This window comes from Rattus rattus, chromosome 10 (genome assembly GCF_011064425.1).
Source record: "Rattus rattus isolate New Zealand chromosome 10, Rrattus_CSIRO_v1, whole genome shotgun sequence".
NCBI classification, from domain to species: domain Eukaryota; kingdom Metazoa; phylum Chordata; class Mammalia; order Rodentia; family Muridae; genus Rattus; species Rattus rattus.
In genome coordinates, this window is record NC_046163.1 from 24,150,351 (window position 1) to 24,166,168 (window position 15,818).

At 39.2% G+C, this 15,818-nt stretch overlaps 1 protein-coding gene across 1 annotated transcript; it reads right to left on the reverse strand.

Annotated features, from left to right (window-relative positions):
• Window positions 1-1,113: 1,113 nt before the first annotated feature.
• Rgs1 (regulator of G protein signaling 1) lies at window positions 1,114-5,462 on the reverse strand. The gene is made up of 5 exons (XM_032915635.1): window positions 5,298-5,462; window positions 4,882-4,962; window positions 4,309-4,370; window positions 2,641-2,804; window positions 1,114-1,916 (listed from the first exon to the last, which is right to left on the reverse strand). Exons 1-5 carry the CDS (start codon window positions 5,429-5,431, stop codon window positions 1,731-1,733), a joined length of 627 nt encoding a protein of 208 aa, XP_032771526.1. The 5' UTR covers window positions 5,432-5,462; the 3' UTR covers window positions 1,114-1,730.
• Between the last annotated feature and the right edge of the window lie 10,356 nt (window positions 5,463-15,818).

The window sequence follows — 15,818 nt, forward strand, 5'->3', positions numbered from 1 at the left end:
GGTGTATGAAGATATACAATGGAACAGGTTCCAGGAATAGCTGGCCTATTCTTTCCTGCCCCCATGGGAGGCTCTGTAGGTACCTTCCTTTCAGAAGGGTCTCAATTTCTTACTTAGAGGGCATTTGGATCATTGCAAGACTTCAGTGGCTTAGGGAACACTTGTGATCAGTGGGTGGCAGTGTTGCACAGTGGAAGGTGTATAGACTATGGGCCGAATCATGATCAATCCCTAGAACCACGGCTGCTCATTAATCTCCAGTTCCCTAGCTCCCGGGAATCAAATCATCTTCAGAAATGCTTGATGTTTCCTTTGAAATACAGATTCCTATCCTATAGTTGCAGGTTCTCATGTGATCAGTCTGGGATGGGGCCAGATACAAGACTGTGTTTTAGCGTCTTTGGTAATTTGGAGGGAATTTAATCTTTCTAAGTTTTAGTTTTCATAACATTGCTGTGACTATTACATGAGAAAATAAACCTGAATCTAAAATAACCTTTCCTTCGCCTTTTAAAGATGCCACCATTTCTCATCAGTTTGAAACTTGAATTAAAAGAGCTCGTGTAGCAGAAAGAAAACTGGTAAACTTTGTCCAACATAATAAATATAATATTAATTTGATAATAGTGTTATATACTGAATAGACATAGAAAGTATAAGTCTCTTGCTTCAGTTTTCAATTTTTTAAATTTTCTTGAGATTATATTAGAAATAAAAATGTCCACCTTCCCTCCCTCAACTCTGATACAGTTCCCTTGTTCTAACTCAAACTAATGGCATCCTTTTTCATTAATTGTTGTTACACACATAAATATATATGCATATACATTCCGTAACTTACATCCACACAATATGTTCAGTCTGTAAATGCTACTTATATGTATGTTCTCAGGGTTGATCATTCGGCATTGGGTAACCAGTTTGTGTGCTCTTCCCTGGATAAGAATATTTTCTCACTTTTAGCTTTTCTTAGGTACCTGTAGTTCTTTGTGCTGAGTTGGGACATCATGGGCTTTCCCTCATCAACTTTAGCACGTGTAGTAACCACTTTCAATTTTTTTTAATCAGAGTAAAAAAAAAGCCAGAATCAAAATAGCAATAAAATAGAAGACATCTCTCTCTATTTTAATGTAATGCCCACATTTATTATTGCCACAGTGATAATTTAATTTACAGATACATTATAACTTCTTAGATTAAAAAATAGGTTAAATATATAATTGTCTTTCTCAACTCCAAGCCAAATACAATTAAATAAACAAATAAAAAGTTCTTCATGTCAATAATAGCAACTCCTATTTGCAATATATACTTTTGGACTGATTATGTACAGGAAGGAGATTGTCAGAGTTCAACACATTGTACACAACAGCATGTAGCATACACGTCCGCTGTTCTTGAAGCTTATAGCACAGAGTAATCAGTCTCATACAAATTATTCACAGTTTTTGTGTTGCCAGAGTCAGCTGACCTTCCCAGTTGGGAGGGTTGTCTAATAGAGTCCCACTGTATTTCATGACAGTCCCACACTTTCTCCTTCCACTTGCCTCACCCTGTTCTTCTTGCAATGTTCCCTCAAGTCTCCATTTAGATACCTTCTGTGTGAATCCGTTCATCTGCACTTCACCCGACGGATGAGTCTCCCCAGCAGGCCAGACTGATCCCGTAGGCAGTCTCATGTTCCTTCTGTCCTTGATACTATCTTTGAATTCCTGTCAGCAAGGAGTCACTCACTTTAAGGTATTCGCCTGAAGGTCATTTAGAAGATTTAAGTAAATATTTGATTTCAGGAACCTGGGATAAGAATCCTTTTCCATAAGTGCGTATATGACTTTTTGTGCTTCATCAAAACATGTGAGAGTTGGTGTTTTGATCTTCTTGGCTGTCGATTCCCGAGTATGAAAGTCAATATTGATCTGAAAAAAAATAATTCCTTAATTAATGTGCACTTGCAGCTTACAATAAATTTATTTGTACTATTAGTGTTTCAGAATCATCTTAAAAAGGTTTACATTCTTATTTAAGTCAGAAACTATCATGTGGTACTGTCATGAACTGAATTGCTGTTCTAAGCCAGCCCTATACTAGGTGTATGGGCTATAGAGAAATGCAATATAAGGAGATTTTGCTTTCTGCATTTGTTTATGGTGTAATTGGGAGAAAAAATATATAGGCATGAAAAATTAAATATCCCCAGAATGTAGTCCATATATCATCATAGAATGTCATAGGCATTTTAGGTTTACTGAGTGGGAATATTTTCCTGGAAGATCAGCACTACAAGTAGCTGCTCATGTTTTTGCTGCTTTATTGTATGTGTTCTAGTGGTCTGCATTTTATCTCATCTGTTGCAATAGCTCAGAATGAGTTCTTTAACATGCAAATCTGGCCTGCAGTCCTGCATTCCACTCTGCAACCGACCAGTTGGAGAGTTTTGCAAAATCCTCTTAGTCTCTCTCCTGACATCTTTACAAATAAAGGGAATGGATTCACTGTACTGAGTGTACAAATGCGTATATTTGTACTTATGTAAAACAGGGTTATGTAAAACTATGATGCCATGGATTTCATCCTAAACTATTGCTATATGCAGGCAAAGTTCCCACACACTGAGCCAATAACAATGACTTTAATACTCACTTGTTTCACAGCATCTGAGTGCACAAATGCTTTGTATATATGCTCTGCTTTGTTATGCAAAAGATCAGTCTCTGTTTTCTTATAGTCTTCACAAGCCAACCAGAATTCGATGTTCTCTTCACTGAATTCAGACTTTAGGAATTTCCCAAAGACATTTTGACCCACTGAAAAGAGAGGGGTGGAGAAAATTGAGTCAGTAAAGGAATATGCCATGGAACGGATTTATAAGCAAAGTTATAGTATTACTATATACACAAAGTTATAGTATTACTATATGCACGATGGTGTGAGACCACTACTGCTAAAACAGCTGTGCCATAATTTGTAGAGAGGCAGCTTTAGAGACTTATATGTGAATTCTGGTGCCAAACAGTCACATAGTGCTTTGTGTGTTCACATAAATATGCTTTGCTTTCTCCTGCATTTAAAGGGACACTAAGCTCTGTTGATTACAGAGTAGAATCATTACTGTGCTGTAATCATTATAGGCACCAACCTGTGAGCAAGAGTATAGAGTTCTTTCTTCAAGGAAATGGCAATGACTTAGTGTGTTAACATCATTTGATACTTAAAAATATAATTTCTTCACACAAACCATGGTAGTTAGATAATGTTAGGACAGCTTGTCACCTGTATGCTTGGTACACTAATTATATTTGCCAGTGTCATTGAGATATGCCATTTACTCAGCTTAATTGTAGAACAAGTCTTATTGTAATCATAGGATCGAACTATGTTAAATTTCTTAGACTTCCCAAGTTTCTTAGTGTCTTTCTAAAAAGAAAGTAAGCGTATGCCCGAGAGCAAGCTGGTTGTCTGCACTTCTGAATAAGGTTCTAATCCCAATAGTGCAGAAATCCCACAATTGGGGAGGGCAACTGGTTTCATCTCTTTCTCCCACCAGAAAACCCCCGCAAGCCTCTCTTGACCTTATATTATCATGCTGCATCCTTGCAGAGTTTACTTGGTGTATCCCAAACATTTTTAACCAAGTCATAGGCTGTGCATTTGATTCCTTGGTGTCTTTAAAATACCTTCCACATAAGGTGGACAAGCGAGAGTTAATAGGTATGTGGATGATAGACCACCAACATTTTAAGTGCCTTTCAAAATAACGATTCAAATGATGTGACGTTTCCTTGGCTTTTAAAACTTTGAAACTGCAGCATACTTTTATTCACCTTTATTTTGAATTTTTTGAAAGCTTGTTATTTTTCATTTGTATATGTATTTCTTCCTCTCCTTTCCCCTGTCCGTGCAGAAACACTTGTGGACGGGTGCCCACCGAGGCCAGTAGGGGGCATTGGAGTTAGAGGTGGATGGCTGTGAGACCAGTCCCTTGAGTGCAGGAAAACAGTCATCTTTAAGAGCTACAAGCACTCTTAACCAATCAACCGTCTCTCCAGCAAGCCAGCATGATTTCAATTTTGTTCTTGAATCCAAGAAAACTTGTAGCTGTTTTGGCAGATGGGTCTAAAGGACAGTGATAAAAATCTAGTGCTATATGACTGAGTCATATTGTGAGGAAATTATCAATGACTCAAGAAGAACTAAAATACTTCATTTTTGTATACTTTTTTCTTCCTTTGATAATATACATTAATCATCCATCCAATCTATTAAATTATCAAGCTGACCCCAAAACAATGGATAGTTAGGAATACTTACTCTGGTTGGCAAGGAGTTTTTCCAGAGACTGAGACCACTGCATTACTTCCTCAGCTGAAAGTCTACAGTTAACAAAAATAATCTAAATTAATAAACTAGTTTATGAAATCTCAATTGATATAATAATGGCTGCTACATATTGATAAGTAAGATTCTTTCTTATTACTTCTATTACTAATTCTCTATATAAAGTTCCTTCTAATTGCCATAATTATGAAAATTATCAGTCAAGACAGTTAAAATCTAAGTAGAGAAAATAGAATAACACAAATTTAAAATTGATGTGAACATATAAAGAATGTTCACTGGCTCTAATGTAGTCTAATCTTATTTGTCTTGTTACTTAAAAGAAATGAAGTCCATTGTATGCAGTATTTTGTATATCCTTTTAAAAAACCAAATCTTCGCTCAATCCCCTTTCTCATCCCCTTGTCTTAACCTCCCAAGTTCTGGAATTACGCGAGTAAGATGCCATGCCCAGCAGCCTGCAGTCTTATTATCTTGCAAAGACAACAGCTAACTTCTAGAATTCTTATACACTTATAATTATATTTCAAAATATTCAGTACATACATGTCTTTGGACTTGGACGATTTCATCCCAGATTCCAGATGAGGGATCATAGATCTTAGGTATGCTTTCATGTCCATTCCACTACAAAAGACAGGAAAAATTCATAATTCTCTAGAAGAGTTCCCCTTATCTACGAAAAGAACATGAAGCACACATATCTGAGGAAGACGGTAATAGTAAGAATAGCTAATACAAGATTCTGTTACGTTAAAATAGAGCTCATTTTTATGAGTAAAAGTTCAGAAAGATTCCCTCACACTTTCCTATAACATGATTTATTTTCTAATAAAACTGAATCTCACTTATAAGTCACAAAAGCTCTGCTCTACATAAACTAAATGCCAGCATTCCTGTCCATTCACTCCTACCCCCTTGGCCATAAAAGATAATCTAAGAGAGACACTGAAGGAACTTACAAAGTCTTTGGCCTCTTTTTTTGCTTGTTGTCATCTAGAAGAGAATGGCTTGGTTCTTTTGAATCCTTTGGGCTAGCAGAGAACATTCCTGGCATTTTGTTCAACCTTGGCATGGAGATGGCTGCAGCTCTCATGGTCTTCTCGCAACGAGTGTCTGTTAGTCTAAGACTGCTGCTTTATATAGCAAAGGCAGAGACAGGCACTTGCTGTTCAGGGAGTCTGTTTATCAAGTGATGTTACCACAAGCACGGAAGTTCCTCCTTTCTTGGTGTGTAGTGACGTGTATCTTGAAGAAAAAAAAGTGTACTGTGATGTCTTGTGGTTGAAACCCAACCGAATAAGAGCAGGTCATTTGATTAGGAAGGCAGAAACAAAAGTATACAGAGAGAGAGAGAGGGGGGAAGAGAGGAGAAAGAGAGAGGGAGAGAGAGAGAGAGAGAGAGAGAGAGAGAGAGAGAGAGAGAGAGAGAGAGAGAGATTGGGACATACCCACATCTCTGGAACAGCAACAGTGTCAGCCTTAAGTTTGAGTTAATGCTTGTTTTTATTTATTTATTTTTTTTTACTGAAAACCGATGTGATCAACGTTACATTTGCTATTTTCTATGTCATGCAGAAATTCAATAGTAGAGTCATACCTCCCCCCCAAAAGCTTTGGGTAGTTCTTGACTATAAAATCAGCTGACTACAATGTTTTTTTCCTCTTTTCTTAAAAATTAAAAATAGATTTCTTCAAACAGTACATTCTGATTATAGTTCCCCTCCCTTAGTTCCTTTTAGTATTCTTCACAATATTTTAAGGTTCTCCACCACTGCCACCCATAGGAAGCAGTCTAGGGTCAACAGTTTTTAATCTGGCTATTCTGTATGCATCTGGTAAGGAAGAGATCTATGGAAGGCTGCCTTCACCTGTGGTGTCTGGAATCTCAACCATCATTTCCACCACAGGGAACATTCTTGTTAGAATTTTCCAAGGTGTATGTAAAAGACTCTACCAGTGACACATAAGATGGCCTTCAGGAGCATTCTGTTTTTAACGTTACTTTTATAATTAGAATATAAGTGATGTGACAAGTTGTAGTTGTATGTCAATAGTTAAGAGGGCATGGTAAAATGAAAGAAAGCCTATGAATAAAGTATACAACATACAGACCTTATGTAATCATAAAGACACCAATCCTTATAAATACACAGTATCTGAGGGAAAACTCAAAGTAAACTCGGAGTTTTCTTCTGCATAAGTCAATCATTTGTACTAGTTAGGACATAATGATTGAAGTTTTTGCAATATCTCTGAAAAAGACAAAACTCTAGCTTTAATTGAGATGATTATCTTACAAGAATCATTACTTATTGTTAAATCATGTGTGAGAGCCAAGTATTAATGTGATATATAAGAGCTTACAGAGTTTATACAATATGTATGTAATGATACTTTATAGGATGGGCAATTTTACCTTGGGCAGATTGAATTTTGTCTTTCAGTAGATGGTAGCCTTTATCAGGGAGACTTTTGGTGGAATTAGGTAAAGTTAACTTAAAAAAAAAAGAAAGCCATATTCATTTTTCTTTGTCTTGTTTTTTAAAAAAATTACTATGGTACATAAAGCCTGCAGTAAATATTTATAATATTACAACATTCACTATGGTTATGAATGACTGCTTCGTGCACTGGTATCATCTGATGTTTAAAAGATAACGTGATTCACTTAAGAAAGAGAAGTAGTGAGATGAGCTGGCCACTTTGAAAGTGACCCAAACAAAACCGATAGGGCTGCGACAGATGACGTAAGGATGCATGTTTGTTTACTTCCTGTGGTCCAGCTCAGAGTTACCATCCTGTTAAAATCTTCACCGTTTCTCAGGTTTGTTTACTGATAACCTCTCACTCCTGTGGATAACTGGGGGTAAGTGAAGTGCTTGAGAAACACAATTAAAGGTTATTTTAACAAACCATGATTACTGCCAATTTCCAAAGACTGTGCAAGAACTGTTCCTTTGGATGTTACGAGCATTAGAAGAGTCAATAGCAGTAGCAGAGGATCTGGCACCGGATATGTTCGGGATATGTTAGATTTTTAGCATTTTGCAGAACCATAGCCTTTTTAAAGAAAAGAACAATGTGTTTGATTTGGTTAATTTTACTAAAATAATATAAACGCAACAGGTTTCATTATGTCATTCCACATGTAAATTGTTCCTGCTTCTCCTTCTTCCTTTCTCACATCACATGCTTTTCTCCCAAGAGCCTTGCTTCTGCTTTTATATCAAGTGCATTCTATTGCTTTTTTCCCCTCCATGTTGAGATCTCATTAGGATTCCTTTTCTACCTTCCTTCCTAATCCTGCCTTTCCCCCAACCCCTGCTCCAATTCAGCATGTGAAAGAAAACATCCATTTTTGTCTTCCTGAGTCTATGCATTTTTGTTTACCAATGGTTTTCAGTTCTGGCTATTTTTCCTTCACACTCCATGTTTTATTTTCTTTATGGCTCACTAAAGTTTGTTTTTGTTTGTGTGTGTGTGTGTGTGTGTGTGTGTGTGTGTGTGTGATGTTTTCTGTTTTTGGCCACCTAAGTTGCTTTCATTTCTTAGCTATTTTTAAATAGTGCAGCATAAATATATCTTGGAGTGTCTCTGTGGTGTGCTGACTTGAATCCTTTGGGTGTATGGCTAGGAATGGGAATGTGTCTTATGTCTTAGCTCCTTTTGCCTTTGCCTTCAAAATGGAAAGCCCATTTATTCTCCCATCAACAAAAGAAAAAGTCCTCTTTCCCCACATCCTCTCTAGTATTATTTTTTTAATCATATTGTTATTGATAATAGCTTAACTGATTGTGGTAAGATGAATCTGAAAGTAATTTTAATTCACATTTTTTCATGGCACAGGAAGTTGTGCAAAATAGTTTTTTTCTTCATAAAAATGCCTCCTTAACACCACCTGAAGAAGCTGTGTCCCAAGGAAAAAAAGTATTTACCTCTTATGTATTAAGGAACTGCTTTAATACTTCAAACATATTGTTACCACAGTAGAATTATTTACAATTATATTGGCTTTCTTAAGCTCAAATACAAAAAATAAGCTCCTGAAAGGAGGCTGCCAGCTGAAACCACTCTTTCGAAGGCCCCTTGACAGCCGTGCAACATCTGTGCACGTCAAAGCCAGGCAGATTTGGCTCAGGTATATCAGAAATGACTGAAGCATGCAGACGGGGCCTTCTCTGTCACCATCAGGCCTTTCTTTCTAAAATTCATCAAAAATAGGAAAACCTCCATGAAACTTCACTGAATCAAACAAGCATTTGACATAGAGATTTCCCCCCAAAACCAAGAAGAGCCTTAACTCGCAGAAACTCTCTCACGTTAACCCTTTCTTCTGTGAAATTGTCCTTAAATAACCAAGGTTTGAGTCCCCAAACATAGTGATATTTGTATATTCTTAGTGTTTTCTGTTTTGATAAAGGAATGGATTTTTTTTTTTAAGAGCAGGTTAGACCCATGGTAAAATTGAAAAGGGAAAAAAAAGGAGTTCCTCCCATTTCCCTTTCCCCAAAACTTTACAACCCTTCTTTTTTTTGCTCTAACCACCAGCACTGACATGTGATTGTCATCCCTAAGTATAGCCAGGCACCAAATTGCTCTCTGTGGGTGCAGCCTCTATTATGGGCTTTAGTGTCTGTGGTGGTGTGCTTTCTCATGCCATCATGTTGTATGGCTTCTTTTCTCCCAGTGAAACTAGGTCATGTACTCTGTTTAGCTTGGCAGAGGCTCCTGTAGACAAAGGATTGACTTTGAATTTACTGTGTGTCTGAGGATGATGTTGAACTCCTGATACTCCTGCTTCTACCTTCTGGGAGCCAGATCCAGGCCTAACCCTTTACCACCACTGAGGTTTGGGCAGTGCTGGGTCCAGCGGACCTGGGGCTTTGTGTGAGCCAGGCATGCATTCAACCAATACAAGTGAGCTGCCTTTCCAGCGTGGGGCCGAGATTTTAGTCAGGGCTATAGTTCTTAACGAGAAAATGAGGAAATTTTAATTTAATCTTTACTGAACCTCTTTTATAGTTTGGTTCAAAGAATTCCAAGTAACTTTATACTATTACTATGAACTTTGTTGGCAATCATGACATGGAATAACCTGGTGTTAAACCTTTGTACTGTCTTACAAACCTTTATAGCAAAGTGAGGAATTTTGAACAAAAGGGCAATAATGAGGTGGAGAGTGTCTTTAAACATCAAAAATGTAACTATACTGGAAGAGTTAGACCAGACATTTTGGACTCACTTTTAAACCAGCATGTTTATTTTGACATTTTACAATGTGAAAGGTACTACAAAACAGGAAGCGAGCGGCTGTCTCTGAGTACTAAAAGTGTGCACAATGCTGATACTCTCATGCAAGTGATCACTGTGGAAGTGAGCATCGGAAAGCGAGCACTCGAAAGAAAGCTCGCCTGGGAAATGATTGGCTTTGAAAGCGTGGGATATGAAGCCACACAGGTTGCACTGGCACAAAGCACTCACCTCCTTGCCTCTTTGCTGTGTCTGGCACTCATTAAGAAAGCACAGAAAGGCAGTCCTAGACAGAGTAGGGAGTCTTCTGCAAGCAGACACCTGTACACATATCAGGACTGGGGAAAAGAATGGACCCTGTAACCATGCAACCTGCGTAGACTTTTAGGAGTTAAATCGGACTTGGATACAGCACTCTTTGTTTAGAATAGTCTCTCTGTTAAAGTGATCGTCTTTTACGGCTCCCTGGGACCTGACTGACTATTTCCACTCATTGTTTGGGTCCTGGGCATCAGAAGAATCCTCCAGTGTCTTCCCTGCTACCAAGAGTGTTTCAAAGAGTTTATTTGCAACAATATTAATAAACTGTAATGATTTACTGTGGGCAAGATGGCAAGGATATTCCTATCTATTTTATGTTGTTTATGAGTGAAAAGACTGAACATTTAGACTTGCTTTTAATTATCTTCCAAATAAGAGAAAATCTGCTGATAGATATTTACAAACACTAGATGTCTGCTAGGGACGGTGAACTCTGATTGAGGCTCAGTAAACTGCATAAGTGAGTCAAGATGAAAGAGTCTGGTTTCTCTTACCCTGCTCTGATTAACTTCTAGTCAAGAGCGAATTTCTTGTTTCTATAATCTGACACTTTATAGGAAAACAGATCGTGAGACTGTTAGATTCTCAGACTCACATGACTGTATAAACTCTTACTTGCCTTATCTGAATGCTTCTTACCAAGTAGCCTTTCACACCATTTCCCAAGTCGCTGTCTAAAGCGCCAAATCAATCTTTGGCTAATATCACTTCTGACATGCTTTTCTCACCTTGGATTTATTTTAATTTATTATCTCCCTATTTTTGCAAACTTTTCAACACAGGAGAGTAATAGTGAGCTCAATCTAAATGTGTTTGGCAAAATAAAATTTTTCACAGATCATGAAGCCAGCATAGTATCACTATATCTTAGTGAATTGAGAAACTTTGCTAGCAAAACATTAAGTAATTATTTGTGATTTTGATGGTATACTCATGTTTCCCACACATGATATGAAACAGAAAAAACAAAATTCACAGAGCAAAACAGTACCTCTTAAAAGAGTATGTTTTTTTAAATTCTACTTATAATAGTCAGAAACTGGAAACAACCTCAACTGAAGAATGGATAAAGAAAATGTGGTACATTTACACAATGGAATACTATACAGCTATTAAAAACCAAGACATCATGAATTTTGCAGGCAAATGGATTGAACTGAGAATATCAAGAGTGAGGCAACCTGTTCCCAGTGAATATGTGTCACCACTTATAGATGGATATTATCATGAAATACAGGTACCCATGCTACACCCATGAGACCAAAGAAGTTAAACCAAGAAGGAAGACACAAGTAGGGATTTTTGAATCTGCTACCAAGTGGAATAGTCATAAGAGACACAGATGAGTGGAGGAACTGAGGGATGTAGATGTAACAGAGATTGGGGATTCAGGATCAGGCGGGAAGCCAGATGGTGCAAGGAAAATGAATGGAAACTCAAGTAGACTGGTGAGATGAGGGACATCTGAGGAGGCATGGCTTGGGGACAAGGAGGCACCAAGAATCACCAAGGGCATCTTATTCAGCCATCACTGCTATCAGATGGAACCTGGAAGAGGCCACCTCATCCAGACAGGAACCCAGTGGAGTTAGAGACAACATTGCACCCAGAAACTTTCTGCAACCCAAAGTTATCCCCACCATGTCACAGTGCCCCGGGTGCTAGAGGAAACAAACTGAGGGGACAGCCAACCAATGAGGCCGATGCAATCAGATCCAATCATGGGCATCATCAATCCCTCACATTAATGGTACTGTTATGTTCAAAACAGTAACATGTTGTCTCTGAGTCTCACCAACGGTTGACCTGGTATAGATATACACACCCCACAGCTGCCAAACAGATGAGCTGCACTCAGGAAGAGAGGAGGAAGGGATTGTGACTTGAATGATAGAACTTCACAGAAGACCGATAAAGCTAACTAACTTAGACCCTTGGGGCTCTTCGGGGCTGCACACGGACTGACTCAGGCCTCCTGTTCATATGTAGCGGTGTAGCTTTGCCTTCATGAGTCCTCAGTGGTGCTGGAGTGGGGCTGTGCCAGTTGCTGTCCGTATGTGATATACTAGTCTGCCTTAGTAGGGAGGGTGCCTCATTGCAGATTCTTAAGAAAGGGTGTGTGTGTGTGGGTGGGTACCCAGAGGTTGCACCATCTGCCCAGAATGAGGGGAAAGGGAGAGGGTGAAGGATTGTGGGACAGGGTGACTGGGAAGGGGAAGTGAAAGGATATAAGGCAAATACAAAATAAATAAAATTTAAAACTTCTCACACACTCCATCTGAACCTCAGCCTCCCCTCCCTCTATTCCTTCCGGTTTCCCACCTCTCCCTGTCCCCCCTAAATCCACTGTTCCTCTGTTTCCCTTCAGAAAAGAGCAGGCCTATTTTAAATAGCAGGGGGAGCAAGTGACCATGTAAACCTTTTGAAGGTTCGGATGTAGGTCCAGCGTGTTTGTTGCATGGTGGGTGTTAAATATTGCTCAACAACTTACTGCTCTGTTTCATAGAATGATTATAGATGATTTCAAAAATTCCATTAAGAGGCTTGGTTGTTCTATCTTCCATGGTGCTGCCAACACAGTGACTGGCAACACAGTAACTGCTTTTCCTTTGCATCCTTCATAATGTTTTGCACTGTATCTCGTAGCACTGGATTATGTCACTTGTTTGGAGTTAACCCCGTTAGAGCTCTTTAACCTCACGGACTGAGGTTCGATACTCTATACATTAAAAGGGAGAATGGTGTTAAATAACTATTATGTAAACTCGCTAGTTTATAATGATCTAACTGCTTGCAAGATTCACTTCGCAATAATGACTCAAGCCAGGAGTAGCCAACCATTTATCTGAATTTAAATCCCACTGCATGAAGGACCCTCTGACTGATGCTGGGCAGGGCTGTAAAACTTGAGAATGTATAGGCCAGGAGGCCTAAGGGGAAACCAGATCTTTCTTTCAAAGGAACACAGTCATAAAATGACCTCCTAAACTACATTAGAACCTTCCTAGCATCATCAGAGAAGCTCTTCTGCAGAGGGAAAGGACAGAGACCGCTAAAGGTAATAACATACAGAGTAAGAGATCTTGAATACCTAGTCCTAAGTGAGGCGTTCCACAATTCCCTCCCTTGAGGCATGGGAAAGTTTATGCAGGCAGAAAGATCATAAGAGAAAGGGGATGAAGGCCAAGGGAAACAAGGCCTTCTAAACACAGCGTGACCCATGTGCACATGAACTCACAGGAATAGTGCTATGCAGGGGTAATGAGAGGTAGGAAGGAGGTAGATTCCAGATGGTGAGAGAAATGAGGAGGATCTTGGATCAGTTGGGGAGGGAAACAGTAATCAAAGTTATATCATATGAAAAAAGAAAATAGGAGGAAAAAAATAAACAATGGGATGCATCTTGGCAAATAAAATGAACGCTTAAGAGCCACTAATATAGAACTTTGAATGCCATAGAGCTCTGGTAAGGCTCTAGGGATGCAGGCGCATTCATGTCCACATGACTTACTTGTACAAGGATAAGCCAAGAAAATACCAGCATACAAAGACTGAGATAATCTTTTCAGTGCATAGACACTGACATATAAATGCAAGAGTCAAGAGCAATCAGACCCTCATGACTATAGTAAAGGATGGTTGTTACCAGGCCTTGGTGCGTAGGGAACGGCTTTGTTTTTTTAAATATTTTTATTGGATATTTTTTTTTTACATTTCAAATGTTATTTCCATTCTCAGATTCTCTCCAACACCTCCTATCTCCTTCCCCTTCCCCTGCTTCTATGAGAGGGTGTTCTCACCCACCACCACTCCCCACCTCCGCCTCTAGTACCCTCACACTGGGGCATCAGCCCAGGACTAAGCACTTCTTCCATTGATGCCAGATAAGGTCATCCTCTGCCATGACATAGCAAGGCTTCTTTGGTTGGTGGTTTGTCCCTGTGGAGCTCTGAGGTCTGGGTTAGCTATTGCTGTTCTTCCTATGGAGTTACAACCCTTCAGCTCCTTCAGTCTTTTTCCCTAACTCCTCCACTGGGGTCCCTGGTGTTCATCTTAGCCTGGGTGGCTGCAAGCATCCTATCCACCTTTTGTATTTGTTGTAGCCTACAGAGCCTGTGAGAGAGCAGCATATCAGGTTCAGCATGCAATCCCTTGGCATCAGCAATAGTGTCTGTTTGTATATGGTCATCCCCAGGTAAGTTCTGATGGTTTTCTCTTCGCACGTTTCATATTTCATTTAGAGAGGATCAATTTAAGTTAAAGTTTTGCAGATGAGTGGGTGGCTCCATCCCAATCACTGGGGACTGCCACCACCTCGGATATGGTCTCTCTGTTCTCCCCCTCCCCTTTGTTAGGTATTTCAGCTAATCTCATCCAGTTGGGTCCTGGGATTCTTTGTTCTCTGGTATCTGGGATGCCTTGGTATACCCAGTTTCCCATTACACACCGTCTAAATTCCTGACCTCTGTATATTAAACCCGTCTCCCATACCATCTGGCCCCCTTTCCTTTCCACTCCTTTTTTTATTCCTCCCAAGTCCCTTCACTTCCTTGAGTTTTTTTGTTTCACCTCTATGACTGAAGCATCCACACTTTGGCTCTTCTGAGCTTCATATTGTCTTTGAGTTTTATTGTGAGTATTCTGAGCTTTTTGCCTAATATAATACTTATCAGTGAGTACATAACGATGTGTGTGATCTTTTGTGGACTGAAGGTCGCACCAGGATGATTCTTCTAGTTCACCCCATTTGCCCTGAATTTCTGTGTGAAGTCATTGTTTTTAATTGCTGAGTAGTACTCCATTGTATAAATGTAGCACATTTTCTGTATCCATTTTTCTGTTGAGGGACATCTGGGTGGTTTCCAGCTTCTTGCTATTATAAATAAGGCTGCTATGAACATAGTGAAGCATGTATCCTTGTTATGTTAAGCATCTTGGGTATATGCCCAGAGAGGTGTAGCTGTCTCAGGTGTGCCTGTCAGTTTTCTGAGGAACCTCCAGACTGATTTCAGAGGGTTGAGGAACAAGGAGGAGCAAACCAGAAAAGTTAAAGTGTTGGCATGCCAATCTAAAAATTCTAAATAAAGTGCCAAAGCTAGTTATGTTTAATATTTAAAACTCTATGCACAAGTTAGGGAGGAAACCATATGAGGTATAGTGAGCCATAGCAGGTGAAAGCATGTGTTGGAAGTCATGCCCAGTTATGAGCTTGAGGCATTGGGATGCCCTAACTGTGCTGTTTTTCCAAAGCCCTGTAATGAGAAAATATAATGAACGCCTCAGACAGATGTACCCAGGACCTCAGGCTTGTTTAAATTTAGCTCATTGTTGAAATCACAGCATTGAGGAAACCTCAGTCTCAGTCCAGGGAAGTGTTGGTGAGTTTCATTAGGGCCTATTCACGTGGGAGTTCATTAGGCAAACTGGGGCGGGGGAGGGAGTGATGAACTGTTTTATTTTAACTTAGTAGTCACATGTTAAAGCTTTCCAAGACTAGGAACAAGGAAAAGATAAAGGCCAGTATTATATTTGAGTTAATACTAGCTAATGCCTCGAAAAACAAAGCCAGCCTTGGAGTGTCTAGAAGACTCTGCCTTAAGATAAAATTCAACTGCATGTTATAAATTGCAGGGCTTGTTTAGCATAGGCAAGGCCCTAGGTTTAGTCCTAGTACTACCAAAGGCTAAGGGGAAGGACAGTGAAGTACATACACAGAAAATTCAATAAGTTTATAGACTGATATTAGAATTGTAGGTCATTTTAGCAAAACCAGTGTAGAAAAATCTATTGTGCTTACAAATAACAAAACCTGAAAACTTTACAGAGTGATGTTCACTGGACAGTTATAACTAATAGATTGTATTCCTAGATCAAAGAGACACTTATAATGCTTGACCTTATGTCAGGCA